The sequence below is a fragment of the Hypanus sabinus genome, unplaced genomic scaffold (genome assembly GCF_030144855.1).
Source record: "Hypanus sabinus isolate sHypSab1 unplaced genomic scaffold, sHypSab1.hap1 scaffold_1949, whole genome shotgun sequence".
Taxonomy (NCBI): Eukaryota; Metazoa; Chordata; class Chondrichthyes; order Myliobatiformes; family Dasyatidae; genus Hypanus; species Hypanus sabinus.
In genome coordinates, this window is record NW_026780046.1 from 41,445 (window position 1) to 55,746 (window position 14,302).

At 45.7% G+C, this 14,302-nt stretch overlaps 1 protein-coding gene across 2 annotated transcripts; it reads right to left on the reverse strand.

Moving 5' to 3' along the window:
- Nucleotides 1–1,289: 1,289 nt before the first annotated feature.
- Nucleotides 1,290–11,460, reverse strand: LOC132387531 (zinc finger protein 850-like). 2 transcript variants are annotated; one of them, XM_059959901.1, is made up of 3 exons: nt 11,306–11,460; nt 9,762–9,913; nt 1,290–3,922 (listed from the first exon to the last, which is right to left on the reverse strand). In XM_059959901.1, exon 3 carries the CDS (start codon nt 3,521–3,523, stop codon nt 1,646–1,648), a length of 1,878 nt encoding a protein of 625 aa, XP_059815884.1. In that variant the 5' UTR covers nt 3,524–3,922; nt 9,762–9,913; nt 11,306–11,460; the 3' UTR covers nt 1,290–1,645. The 2 variants fall into 2 exon arrangements, with proteins under 2 accessions (XP_059815884.1, XP_059815885.1); XM_059959902.1 differs by lacking the exon at nt 11,306–11,460 and adding an exon at nt 10,932–11,042.
- Nucleotides 11,461–14,302: the final 2,842 nt, after the last annotated feature.

The following is a 14,302-nucleotide window of genomic DNA, read 5'->3' on the forward strand; positions in this document are numbered from 1 at the left end:
AAATTCACGGATAATATTATTGCCGATTGTCTTTCCAGATGCTAAGCTTACAGTTTTAATAGTGAAGCAGAATCTGGTATCTGTAAACGCTGCTGCAATGTGTTACATGATAACCGTATGTGTATTGTTTTATATACTGTAGTTCGCAGTAAAAATTTTGCTCTTTGAGATCAAAAAAAAAAATTTTGGTGAGAGGGGAAGTGTTATGAATCCCTCGGTTTCATTTGCTGTGGACTGTCACTTTAAGAGAGTGCCTGAGTGAGGTGGGGACTAACAATGACGTCAGCCGCTGACTTTCTCAGCTCACTTTTGATTTTTACAGAGAGAGAGCTCAAGGAGGCGGGACAGTCTGACTTGCAGCTTGTTTACATGACTTCCAGTTTGTTTCATTTTTAGCGAGGACACAGACACTCACAGTCAGAAGGACGCAAAGAAAGAGAACAAAAAGATTTAGACAAGGAAGCTAGTGGCCAAGGGTCACTGTTTGGAACTCTCCTGAGCCCACAAGGGTGGTTTGATTATCGATCCAGTGCACTTCGAATGTGCGCCTGTCACCTCGAATAATCCACAGGAGTGGATTTTGTTTTGGGGAGTCCTGTGGAGACCACTTATGTGTTAACCCTTGCCTGGGTATGTGCTGTGGCGATTCACTTGAAGACGATATCCCCGTGACAATTCACTTTTGGTAATAATTTGTATGTGGATTTGGAACGACGATGGATAAAATCTATGGTGACTGTTAACTCATTTTAACCACCGTGGAACCTGTGGAATTCAACATCATTGCCTTCTCTCTGCATTTACCCTGGATTACAAATCTCTCTCTCACATCCCTTATTCCAGGAATGAACTAAACATTCATACTTAACCATCTCAAAACTCTAAGCCCAGTTCTCCACCTCCATCCCCCCTCCCCCCCCCCCCCCCCAACACCGAGCTCAATAGTTTGGGAGTTATAGCTATACATAACACTGTTAACTTTGGTTTATCTTGCTTAAGTTACTAGATTATAAGAAGATACTAATAAAGATAGTGGTTTTAACATCAAAACCAGACTCCAGGTGCAGTCTATTGCTGCTGGTTCGTTTCTGAAGTGTTACGGTTTGGAACAAAATGCTAGAATCTTTCCTGTCAAACCCTATGATCATAACTTATAACTGTTACCCCACCAGGTGCTGCATTCAATTAAACCTCTTGTCGTTCTAGCGAACAAAAACTGATTATTGGAGAACTCAGTGAGATAGAAGGTGCAAGATAATACTTCATAATGAAGTCAATTGTTACAGGAAACTTTATTGATATACTGTACATCATTGCCTCAGTCAAAGTAAGAATTATAAATCTCAATTGTTTAATCACATATTGTGCACCATTTGTTATTTTGGGGTACAGTACTGACTTATAACAGGGGGCACATCATGCAGCATCCACCCAAATGAGATTTCTTTTCTAGGCTGGGGTGCTATGACCCCCTATATTAAGTTGCTAGCGGAAGCAATATTTACATAAGGTTAGATGACTCAGTGAATCGCTTCCCACCTTCACAGCAGGAGAACAGCCTCTCCCCAATGTGAACGCAATGATGAACATTTAGTTGATTTGGCTGAGAGAATCTCTTCCCAACGTCTGAGCAGGTGATCAGCCTCTACCCAGTGTGAATTCGCTGGTGTCTCTGTAGTTGAGATGACCAAGTAAATCCCTTCCCACAGCCTGAGCAGGTGAACGGCCGCTCCCCAGTGTGAACTCGTTGGTGTGCCAGAAGGTCGTATGACCGACTGAATCCCTTCCCACATTCTGAGCAGGTGAACGGCCTCTCCCCGGTGTGAACTCTCTGATGTTCCTTCAGTTGAGATGACCAAGTGAATCCCTTCCCGCACACGGAGCAGGTGAATGGCCTCTCCCCGGTGTGAACTGACCTGTGTACCAGTAGGTGGGATGACCGAGTAAACCCCTTCCCACAGTCTGAGCAGATGAATGGCCTCTCTCCAGTGTGAACTCGCTGATGTACCTGCAATTTAGATGAGCAAGTGAATCCCTTCCCACAGTCTGAGCAAGTGAATGCCCTCTCTCCATTGTGAACACTCTGATGTTCCTTCAGTTGAGATGACCAAGAGAATCCCTTCCCACAGTCTGAGCAGGAGAATGGCCGCTCCCCAGTGTGAACTCGCTGATGTACCTTCAGATTAGATGAGCAAGTGAATCCCTTCCCACAGTCCGAGCAGGTGAACGGCCTCTCACCAGTGTGAACTCTCTGGTGAGCCATTAGGTTGGATGACAGAGTGAATCCTTTCCCACACACTGAGCAGATGTACGGCCTCTCTCCAGTGTGAACTCGCTTATGTACCTTCAGTTTAGATGACCGAGTGAATCCCTTCCCACAGTCTGAACAGGTGAACGGGCTCTTCCCAGTGTGAACTGACTTGTGTACCAGCAGGTCGGATGACCGAGTGAATCCCTTCCCACAGTCTGAGCAGGAGTACGGCCTCTCTCCAGTGTGAACTAACTTGTGTACCAGTAGGTCGGATGACTGAATGAACCCCTTCCCACAGTCTGAGCAGGTGAACGGTCTCTCCCCAGTGTGAACTCGCTGATGTAGCTTCAGTTGAGATGATAAAGTGAATCCCTTCCCACAGTCTGAGCAGGTGAATGGCTTCTCCCCGATGTGAAATCGCTGATGTACCTTCAGTTGAGATGATGAAGTGAATCCTTTCCCACATTCTGAGCAGGTGAATGGCCTTTCTCCTGTGTGAACTCTCTGATGTACCTTCAGTTGAGATGAGCAAGTGAATCCCTTCCCACATTCCAAGCATGTGAATGGCTGCTTCCCGGTGTGAACTGACTTGTGTACCAGTAGCTGGGATGACCGAGTGAATCCCTTCCCACATTCTGAGCAGATGAATGGCCTCTCTCCAGTGTGAACTCTTTGATGTTCCTTCAGTTTAGATGACTGAGTGAATCCCTTCCCACACACTGAGCAGGTGAACGGCCTCTCCCCAGTGTGAATTGACTTGTGTACCAGTAGGTGGGATGACCGAGTGAATCCCTTCCCACAGTCTGAGCAGGTGTACGGCCTCTCCCCAGTGTGAATTCGCTGATGTACCATCAGTTTAGATGAGCAAGTGAATCCCTTCCCACAGACTGAGCAGGTGAATGGCCGCTCTCCACTGTGAACTCTCTGATGTTCCTTCAGTTGAGATGACCAAGTAAATCCCTTCCCACACACTGAGCAGGTGAACGGCCTCTCCCCAGTGTGAACTTGGTGATGCTCCCTCAGTTGGGATGGGTAAGTGAATCCCTTCCCACAGTCTGAGCAGTTGAACGGCCTCTCACCAGTGTGAACTCGCTGGTGTGCAGCTAGGGTCCATGACTGAGTGAATCCTTTCCCGCAGTCTGAGCAGGTGAAAGGCCTCTCCCCAGTGTGAACTCGCTGATGTACCTTTAGTTTAGATGACCGAGTGAATCCCTTCCCACAGTCTGAACAGGTGAACGGCCACTCCTCAGAGTGAACTCGCTGGTGAGCCATTAGGTCAGATGACCGAGTGAATCCTTCCCCACAAATTCAGCAAATGATCAGCCCCTGCCCAGTGAACTGACTGGTGTGCCCACAGGTGGGAAGACCGACTGAATCCCTTCTCACACACAGAACAGGTGAATGGTCTTGCCCAGTGGGAACTTGCTGATGTAACTTCAGTTGAAATAACAGACTGAATCCATTCCCACCATCTGAGCAGATGATCGGGTCCCTCCTGTGTAGGATGACGGATATGCCAGTCACACAGATGATCAACTGAATCCCTCCCACAGTCTGAGCAGGAAAGATGATCGAGTGAATCCCTTGTTCCACTTCGTAAGTATCTGGACAGCGACAACAAAACTGGTGTGTTGTGTTCAAGATTCCCGCAAATTCCTCGTCGTTTGTAACCTGTAAACAGATTTACAAAATCCATCAATGGGTGTAGGACAACCTTTCAGATGAGATTACTTGAGATGTCAAGATGTGATCTGTCATCACACTATTACAGTGAAGTTCAACACAAGTTGGAGAAGGAAATCACCTTCTAACTGGGCTCAGTGCTGGTATCTGGAATGACCATCAAACTCTTTGATGGTCTTCCTGTCTCTATAAGAATGGGGCATTTCTGCCATCTCCAGTCTGTGACCTGGCTCAGTTTGACTCTCTCCATTGGTATTATTCCATGTTCCCACTGAGCTGCATGGGTTCCTGGCCACAAAGTAACTGAAACATTCTCACACAAATAGCTGACAGTGCATTCCACTCTCTGTGTAGAAAACTTACCCCTGACATCCCCACAGTATCTATTTCAAATAACCTTAAACTGTGCCCCCTTATGTGAGCCATTTCAGCCCTGGGAAAAAACCTCCGGCTATCCACAAGGTCAATGCCCCTCATCATCTTAAACACCTAAAAAAATGCTCGAAACATAAAGAATGAAATTATGCGTTACTTTGAGGATTTGTCAGAAGTATACCAAATTATGAGGGTACAGATAGGGTAAATGCAAGCAGCTTTTTCCTCTGAGGTTGGGTGGGATGACAACTAGAGGGCATGGATAAGTGAGGAAGGTGAAAATTTAACAGGAAAATTTGGAAAAGCTCTTTACTGAAATGGTAGTGTGAGCATGGAATGAGATGCCAACACAAGTGGCAAATATGAGCTTGGTTTCATCATTGAAAGGAAGTTTGGATGGGAGCATGGTTGGGAGGGGTATGGAGGGTGATGGTCTCGGTGCAGGTAGATGCATTAGACAGTTTAAATGGTTTTTTTTCGGCATTGACCAGATGAGTCAATAGCCTGTTTCTGTACTGAACTGCTCCACGTTTCTATAACAAAGAAGCTGGCCAAACTTGTTTGGAAGGGAAAAGGTAGGAGTGACAATGGAGCAGCAATGGCTGGAATTTCTTGGAGCAATTCGGGAGATGAGTGATCGATACATCCCAAAGAAGTGGAAGCTTTGGAAAGGCAGGAGGACACAACTGTGGCTGGAATGAGAAGCCAAAGCCAACATAAAAGCCAAGGAGAGGGTAAAGAAAAGAGCAAAAGCTATTGGGAAGCTAGAAACCAACAGAAGACAATTAAAAAAAGTCAGATGAGCTCAGGGCGTGGAATGATGATTAATGAGTCAGTCATTAATGAGTCTTGGTCGCACCTAACAGTCTGAGGCATATAGAGGAACAAAATATCCAGGGCCTCAATATCTCCTGAAAGCCAAGTTTCCCTGAACCAGTTACTTTTCAACTTTCATTTTGTAAGGCATGTACAAATTCTATACCCTGAAAATTTCATTTCTCATGGCCTCCCACTTACAAAGTACTCCTTTGTCAGAAAACAGCCTGTCCCAATCCACACTTGTCAGATCCTTTCTGATACCATCAAAATTGACCTTTCTCCAATTTAGAATCTCAACCCATGGTCCAGACCTCTCTTTTTCCATCTTTATTTTGAATCTCATGGCATTATGATCACTAATTTCTGTCACCAGCCCTGATCATTGCCTAACAGCTTATAGCACACTTCTTCGTCAGGAATTCTACGTACCGATTAAGGGCACATTTGAGAAACTCTACCCCATCTAGTCCTTTTACAGTATGGGAGTCCCAGTCAAAATATGGAAAATTAAAATTACTTACTGAATAACTTTTGTTCCTTGGCATGGTCTGCGAACTCTCTCCAAATTTGTTCCTCTAACTGCCTCAGACTATTGGGTGCAACCACGTCCCAATAATGGCTACAATATCATAATTCCCTGTCCTGAGCTCATCCGCCTTTCCTACAATGCTTCTTGCATTGTGCTATACACAGCTCAGCACATTCATCGCACCATGCTCAACCATTTGATTGCTGATTCTATCTGAGGACTGTACAACATCTGACTGGTGTCAAGAAAACAAACTCTCCCTCACTGTCACAAAAACAAAGGAGCTGATTGTGGAGGACAGGAGGAGTGGAGACACAGGCAAGGGTGTCACCCTGGGGCTAGTGAACAACCGACAGCTTCCCCAGTTTCTAAACCCCCCCAGTGGTGGGCACTTAATCTGGACTCCACTGAGTTTGAACACCTTCCGCCAGCGGCTGACCCTCATGTGACTCTGTGCTATGACCCTACGGGGTGCGTCACTGAGGAAAGCCAATATTATGCACCCCTTGAGGGACAGAAGTTCCCAGTCACGGTAATTGGAGAGGTTAAAGGAATAGAGGGCAGTGTATTACTGGCTGAAGTTTCGGATTTCCTTTGGCGACAGACAGGACTGGTGTTTCCCCATACCAGCGTCAGTCAGGGTTTGCCCTGGGTTCAAGCCAAGGAGCCGATGGTTCCTTGCCCACACCCTGAGGAAACAAGCCTCCATCACCAAGGGAGACTGGCAAGACTTGGCTGCGGTCCGACTTCAATACTGAAAGGAATCTGAGGTGAAGACACTCTTTTAATATTGACCGAACGCAAGACGTTGTACCACAGCTCTGGGCAATTTCAGGCCATGGTTGTCTGCACCGACTGCCCCCGTCTGGATCAGAGTGAAAGAAGGACAGACTCTCCCATCCATTCTGCATTACCCCCTCTAGCCTGAGACAGCGTTTCTTGAGGATGGAAGTTCTTTTGTGGATGCAGCAGGAAAACGATATTCTGACTATGCGATAATGACGGACAGTGAAGTAATTGAGCAGGCCTTTTTTGAAGCAGCTGTCTCTGCCCAGAAGGCTGAGCTGTTTGCTCTGACTCGTGCCTGTATCCCAGCAACAGACTAAAGTGGGAACGTTCACACAGACTCCCGTTATGCATTTGGGATTGTACGTGACTACGGGGCTCTCTGGGAACATGGGGATTCCTGACATCCTCTGGCCGCCCCCATTAGTAATGCCACCTTTGTAAACAACTTACTCACCGTTCTGCAGCTTCCTCGAGTTTTGGCTATTATTAAATGTGCAGACCACACCCGCATGTCTAACCTGGTCACTAAAGACAATGCTTTAGCAGATTAGACTGCGAAAACTGTGGCAAAATCCTCAGTAGTTGTAGTCTGCTCGGGTTCCCGTCAAACCAACCTTCCTTGACTAAAGCAGAGCGGGTTTGCCGGACATGAGGGAGGTACATAGTTTTCAGGGGGTTGCCTCTGACGAGGAGTGCAAACTGTGGTCCCATATGAGGTGCCAGAAAGTCCCCGGCCTAGGTTTTTGGATCACCCAGCGGGACAGGTTTGTGTTCCTACACAGTTTTTACCAATATTGGTCGATCAGAAACATGATTGTACACACCTGGGAAAGGAGGGAATGGTTGGTAACCTGTACACTGCACACCGGGTACGACTCACTTGCCAGGTGGATCTTTTTCGTGTCTACTAGTTGATTTTATTGAATTGCCTAGAGTACATTGCTATAGATACTGCTTAGATATTATAGATGTACTTAGTAGATGGATTGAAGCTATTCCAACTACCATTAATACTGCTGTGACTGTTGTGAATGTCTTATTATGGGGAATAATTCCCAGGTACAGCCTGCCAGAGATGCTGAGCTCTGACAATGGCCCACAATTTGTGGTGAAAGTATACAAATGGATATGTAACAAACTAGCTATCAAGCAACAATTCCACTGTGTACACCACCCACGGGCCGCTGGCAGAGTGGAAAGAGCCAATGGCACTCTGAAGATTAAATTGGCCAAACTAACAACGGAGACTGGACTCACTTGGTTGAAGGTCCGACCATTAGCCCGATTCCACATGAGGGTTACCCCACAGGGGAAAACAGGGTTGTCACCAGCTGAAATCATTTCTAGACGCCCCATGAGGACCCCCTGGGACCAAAGTCTCAGGATTAAAGGCAAAGTGAATAAGAATAAGGAACCTTGGTTCTCGATGGATATTGGAACTCTGATAAAGAGGAGAGAGATGTATGACATGTGTAAGAAACGGAGCAAATAAGGTACTTGAGGAGTATAAAAAGTGCAAAAAAATACTTAAGAAAGAAATCAGGAGGGCTGAAAGAAGACATGATGTAGCGTTGGCATTCAAGCTGAAGGATAGTAAGAGCTTCCACAGGTATATTAATAGCAAAAGGATAGTGAAGGGATAAAATTGGTCCTCTTGAAGATCAGAGTGGTCGACTATGCATGGAACCAAAAGAAATTGGGGAGATGTTAAATGTTTTTTTTGTGTCTGAATTTACTAAGGAAACTGGCATGGAGTCAATGGAAATAAGGCAAACAAGTATTGAGGTCATGGAAACTATACAGATAGAAGAGGAAGAGGTGCTTGCTACCTTGAGGCAAATAGATAAATCTCCAGGACCTGACAGGGTATTCCCTCGGACCATGAAGGAGACTAGTGTAGAAATTTCAGGGGCCCTGGCAGATATATTTAAATATTGTTATCTACGGGTGAGGTGCCAGAGGATTGAAGGATAGCTCATGTTGTTCCGTTGTTTAAAGAAGGCTCAAAAAGTAATCCAGGAAATTATAGGCTGGTAAGTTTGATGTCAGTCATGGGTAAATTATTGGAAGGAGTACTAAGAGATAGGATTGACAATTGTTTAGACAGACAGGGACTTATTAGGGAGAGTCAACATGGCTTTGTGCATGGTAGGTCAGGTTTAACAATTATATTGGAGATTTTCGAGGAGGTTACAAGGAAAGTGGATGAAGGGAAGTCAGTGGATGTAGTGGACTTCAGTAAGGCCTTTGACAAGGTCCCGCATGGGAGGTTAGTTAAGAAGATTCAGTCACTAGGTATACATGGTGAGGTAGTAAATTTGATTGGGAATTGAGAACGGGAGAAGTCAGAGAGTGGTAGTGGAGGATTGCTACTCTGAGTGGAGGCCTGTGACTACTGGTGTACCACAGGGATCAGTGCTGGGTCCATGGTTATTTGTAATCTATATCAATGATCTGGATGATAATTTGGTAAATTGGATCAGTCAGTTTGTTGATGATACGAAGATTGGAGGTGTCGTGGACAGTGAGGAAGGTTTTCAAAGCTTGCAGAGGGATCTGGACCAAAAATGGGCTGAAAAATGGCAGATGTAGTTTAATACAGACAAGTGTGAGGTATTGCACTTTGGAAGGAAAAACCACGGTAGAACATACAAGATAAATGGCAGGGCACTGAGGAGTGCACTAGAACAGAGGGATCTAGGAATACTGATACAAAATTCCCTAAAAGTGGCATCACAGGTAGATAGGGTAGTAAAGAGAGCTTTTGGTTCATTGGCCTTTATAAATCAAAGCATTGATTATAAGAGTTGGAATGTTATGGTGAGGTTGTATAAGGTATTAATGAGGCCAAATTTGGAGTATTGTGTGCAGTTTTGGTCACCGAATTACAGGAAGGATATTAATAAGGTTGAAAGAGTGTAGTGGTTTACAAGGATGTTGCCAGGACTTGAGAAACTGAGTTGCAAAGAAAGGTTGAATAGGTTAGAACTTCATTCTTAGGAGTGTAGAAGAATGAGGGGAGACTTGATAGAGGTATATAAAATTATGATGGGTATAGATAGAGTGAATGCAAGCAGGCTTTTTCCACTGAGGCTAGGGGAGAGAGAAAAAAACAGAGGACACGGGTTAAGGGTGAAGGGCAAAAAGTTTAAAGGGAATATCGGGGGGTGGGGGCTTCTTCACAACTGGGTCTGACTGAAACTGGCATAACTGGTTCTTTTGGGCACATTCAGTACCACTCCCAACTATTTCCTACCTTCCTTTGTGCAGGTACGTAATGTCTAAAGGACCAGTGTTTGAGTGAATGAGACTCACCAAACTTTCTCCTGACTGAATCACCGGAATCTCCGAGTCAGATTGGTTTCTCTCCAATCAGTGCTCTCAATCCTCGGGCTGGTTCACTTGTTGCTGTTCCCTCGTGTTCAGTCGTGGTTTTTCTTCCAATAAATCTCTCACTGCAGGTCTAACTTTAACATGTAAGATAATGAAGCATGTTAACAATACAAAGGAGAACCAAACATATCTGTTTAATGTTACTAGGAACAAAACTCACTGAAATTTAAACATTGAAGGCAAATATACTGATCTCAGTGAACAATCTTTTATTGTCCCTCACGTGTCACAGGCGATACAGGATAAGAAGGAGCCATCATTCAGTCACGGTAAGACATAAGACCCAGGAACAGAATCAGGTGATTCAATCCATCTGGTCTGTCCCACCATTCAACCACGGCTGATTTTTATTCCAACACCATATTCCTGCCTTCCTCCTGTAACCCTGAAGCTACTCAGTAATCATCAGTATATTAATCTGTCACAAATATACACAAATGGCAGCCTCAAACAAATTCACAAATTCCAAATATCAGACATCTTTTGGCCAAAAAAGTTTTCTCATCTCAGTTTTAAAGGGAAGCAAGTTTATTCTGAGACTGTGCTGTCAGATCACAGACTCTCCGTCTAATGGAAACATCCTCTCCATGTCCACTGTATCCAGACTTTTCAGCATTTGGTAGGTTTACTTAACCATACATCCCTCCACCACCCCCACCGTCCCTCTGAACTCCATCGAGCACAGGTCCAGAACCATCAAATGCTCCTCACACATAAAGCCGATCATTCCTGAGATTATTCACGTGAACCTCCTTGGCAACAATTGCACCGGACACATTTCCAGGAATAACAGACAAAATGGTTCCAGGATAATTTACAAGGAAAAGTTGTGCTTCCTTTACTGTTATACTATCACTCCATTTCCAGACTAAAACAGGACCATTTCAGGAAGTTTGTATTACAGATCCTGTCTTGTCTATACTGGACCGACCGCCGTCGCTGGACTACAAACTTGCAGGAGTAATGTGTGGCTCAGCTCTACTGCGTGCTGAGGCTCGAACCATTCTCCCCCGAGACTTCCCAGTCCCTCGGAAAAGCAGGCAGTGAAATCAAAGATCCCCACAACCTGGGACGTTCTCCTTTCTCACCCACCCCAGTCCGGGAGAAGACACGACAGCCATAAAGCTCCAGGACAAACGCGAGAAGCTTCAGGAAGCGAGACGAGTTCGGGAAGTTAATGGGACTCAGTGGCCAAAATCACACCACGTGATCTGGCGTCACAAAGCGGAGGGCGGGGCGAATCTGCGGCACACAGCCTCACGTGACTTGTCGGTGGGACTTCCATTTCAATTCTGCGGAAACAGACAGCCTGGGCTCCTGGTTTGAATCGTTCAATGCAGATTAAGTGAAGTCGACACATTTCTGACGAGCCCAGATAGTTGGGAAACAATTGAATTCCTGGCCCTCAGTTCGGGGCTCACGGCCAACATCGGATCTCCCCGCTCGGGACCGGTCTCAATACTCACCGATGGGAAAGTGATATCTTCGGCCCGCAGACAGTGATCCCGACGGAAGAGACGAAAGTCTTTCCCGATAACACAGCCGACCAACTTCAGCTCTGAGCGGAGAGGATAACACCGTCCACCCGGAGACTGTGAACATGCGCGAAGAGATTGTTACATCATCGGGAGGCGGGGCCTCGGAAACAGACGATGCCAATCTGCGGTTAAATGGGCGGGACAAACGGGATCACGTGTCGGTATTGAAGGGGACCCCCCCCCCCCCTCCCGCAGGCAGAGACTCCAGCGACTGTGGAAAGAAGCAAACTTGCCGCTCACATCTCCTCTCACCTTAAGTGTATTAGACATTTCAACCCCCATGAAAAATATATCGTCTGTCCACTCTATCTAATCCACTCGTAATCTTATAAACGTCCATCCAGTCTCACCCCAGCCTGCTCCGCTCTGGAGAAAACAACACAAGTTTGTCCAGCCTCTCGTTATAGCTCATGCCCTCTAATCCAGGCAGTGTCCTGGTAAACCTCTTCTGCGCCCTGTCCAAAGCCCCGACATCCTTCCGAGAATGGGGGCGACCAGAACTGTATGAAACACTCCAGATGTGGCCTATCTAGTTCAATAAAACTGTGTTACGAACTGTAACGTTTTAGAAACGAACCAGCAGCAATAGAGTTCACACTGGAGTCTGGTTTTGATGTTAAAGCCATTGTCTTTAGTAGTATCGACTTATAATACAGTAACTTAACGAAATAAAGGAAAGTTAACAGTGTTAAGTGTATATATGTGTAAATATAACACCCTGACTATCGAGCCTGAGGGAACAAAGCTTAGAGTCTTGAGATGGTAAAGTAGGAAAGTTCAGTAATACACGGAATAAATGATGGGAGAGAGAGATTTGTAATCCAGGGTGAAACGTAGAGAAAAGGCCGTTACTACAAAATAACCGTCGTCGAAGTTCTTATCCGCTGAATCCGTCCACAGACGAGTTATCAGCGAAAGTGACCTGTCACAGGAATACCGTCTTCCAGGGGTTACCACACAACACACCCAGGCAAGGGTTAACACAAGATATTCCACAATCCACTCCTATGGATTATACGAAGTGACAGCCACACACTTTCGTTGTGGTTCCGTGTACCGATGATCAACCCACTCTTGCGGGCATAGGAGAGTTCCAAACCTCAGCTGCGACTAACTGAAGCGATCAGCTTTTCCAGTCTCTCTCTCTCTTTAGACTGGCCGACTGCCTGTCTGCAGTTCGCTCTCTCTCTCTCTTATGGTTCAGTCCACAGTCAGCGCTGTCAGCCTGTGACTGACGTCACAGGAAAAGCAGGCCATGTACTCAAAGACCCTCACAACCTGGGCATTCTCGCTGCAAACACGCTCCCCCATCGGGGATGAGATACAAAAGCCTTAAAGCGCGAACCACCCGGCTCAAGGATGGCTTCCTGTCTGTGGTTATAAGCCTCCTCACGCCGGCGCTCTTAAAGAAACAGTCACAGTACGACCGCAGGCTTGTAACAGCCGCAACACAACTTCCCGACTTTTGAACTCAATGTTTCAACTAATAAAGTCAACCATGTCTTTTGCCTTCTTAACCACCCGATCAATCTGTGCAGTTTCTTTCAGGGAGTCTAAGATCCCTCTGATCATCAACACTGTTCAGGGTTTTGCATTTAACAGTGTACTGTCGCATACATTCGACCTACCGAGCTGCCAAGATGATCATCACTAATCAAATCTCACTGAGATTTCTCAGGTCCTGTTGAATTCATTGCCAAGTGCACAAGTACGGGAAGGTACAGGTACAGAGAAACACTGACTTGTGGCAGCATCACAGGCAAGTACATTCAGATTACACACGGAACACAAATTATACGATTTTCCGTCAGTAACAATTTGTAAAAATGTTTCATGTCATTAACGTTATATAAAATACATTGTGTCATGATCAGTAGTAAAATGTACATTTTGTGTCAATAACAGGTTTGGAAATGTTGAATGTGCTATCTGTCTCCATTCCTCCTGTAATCCACAACCAGCTCCTTTGTTTTTGTCACAGTGAGTGAGAGGTTGTTTTCTTGACACCACTGTGTCGGGGTGATGACTTCTTCTCTTTGACTGCCTCGTTATTATTTGAGATTAGGCCAGTCAGTGTCGTGTTGTCAGCAAATTTAATTTAGCAGATTGGAGCTGTGGGCGGCAACACAAGTCATGGGTGCACAGAGAGTAAAGGAGGGGGCCAAAGAGACAACCCTGTGGGTTATGTGTGCTGAGGGTCAGAGAGACAGAGGAGATGGAGCCCACTCTTACCACCTGCCTGCGATCTGACAGGAAGTCCAGGATCCAGCGACACAAGGCAGGGTGAAGGCCGAGGTCTCTGAGCTTCTTGTCGATACTTCACGCCTTCGTATGGCTACTGCTCTGCCCATGACTGCAAGGAACTGCAGAGAACTTTGGAGAGCAGAGAACATCAGAGAAACAAGCCTCCCCTCCATGGACTCTTCCTACACTTCCCCTGCCTCGGAAAAGCAGGCCATGTACTCAAAGACCCTCACAACCTGGGCATTCTCGCTGCAAACACGCTCCCCCATCGGGGATGAGATACAAAAGCCTTAAAGCGCGAACCACCCGGCTCAAGGACGGTTTCCTGTCTGTGGTTATAAGCCGAATGAATGATAAAATGGTCTCGGCCTCACAATGTAACTCGACGTGACTCTGCACCATATGTCTATCTGCACTGCACTTTCACTGCAGCCATAATGCTTTGTTACAGTGGTTGTTTTGTAATTTTCATTTTTTCATTTTTTGTATCTTTTTTATTGGTCCATAATCTTCTGCAGCTGTAAAATGATTCAAAAACTGATCGTAAAATACAAAAATGGAAAAAAAAAAATATATAGAAAAATAAGGGGGAAAAGTACCCCAGCTAACTCGGAAAAAAACCCAGTAACCACAAAAAAAGGGGAAAAATCCATTAGGAATGACCCCTCCGGAGCAATACGT

Excerpts from the sequence above, each read along its gene's own strand:
- LOC132387531 (XM_059959901.1), bottom strand. The coding sequence starts at position 3,523 with ATGGCTCACCAGCGAGTTCACTCTGAGGAGTGGCCGTTCACCTGTTCA.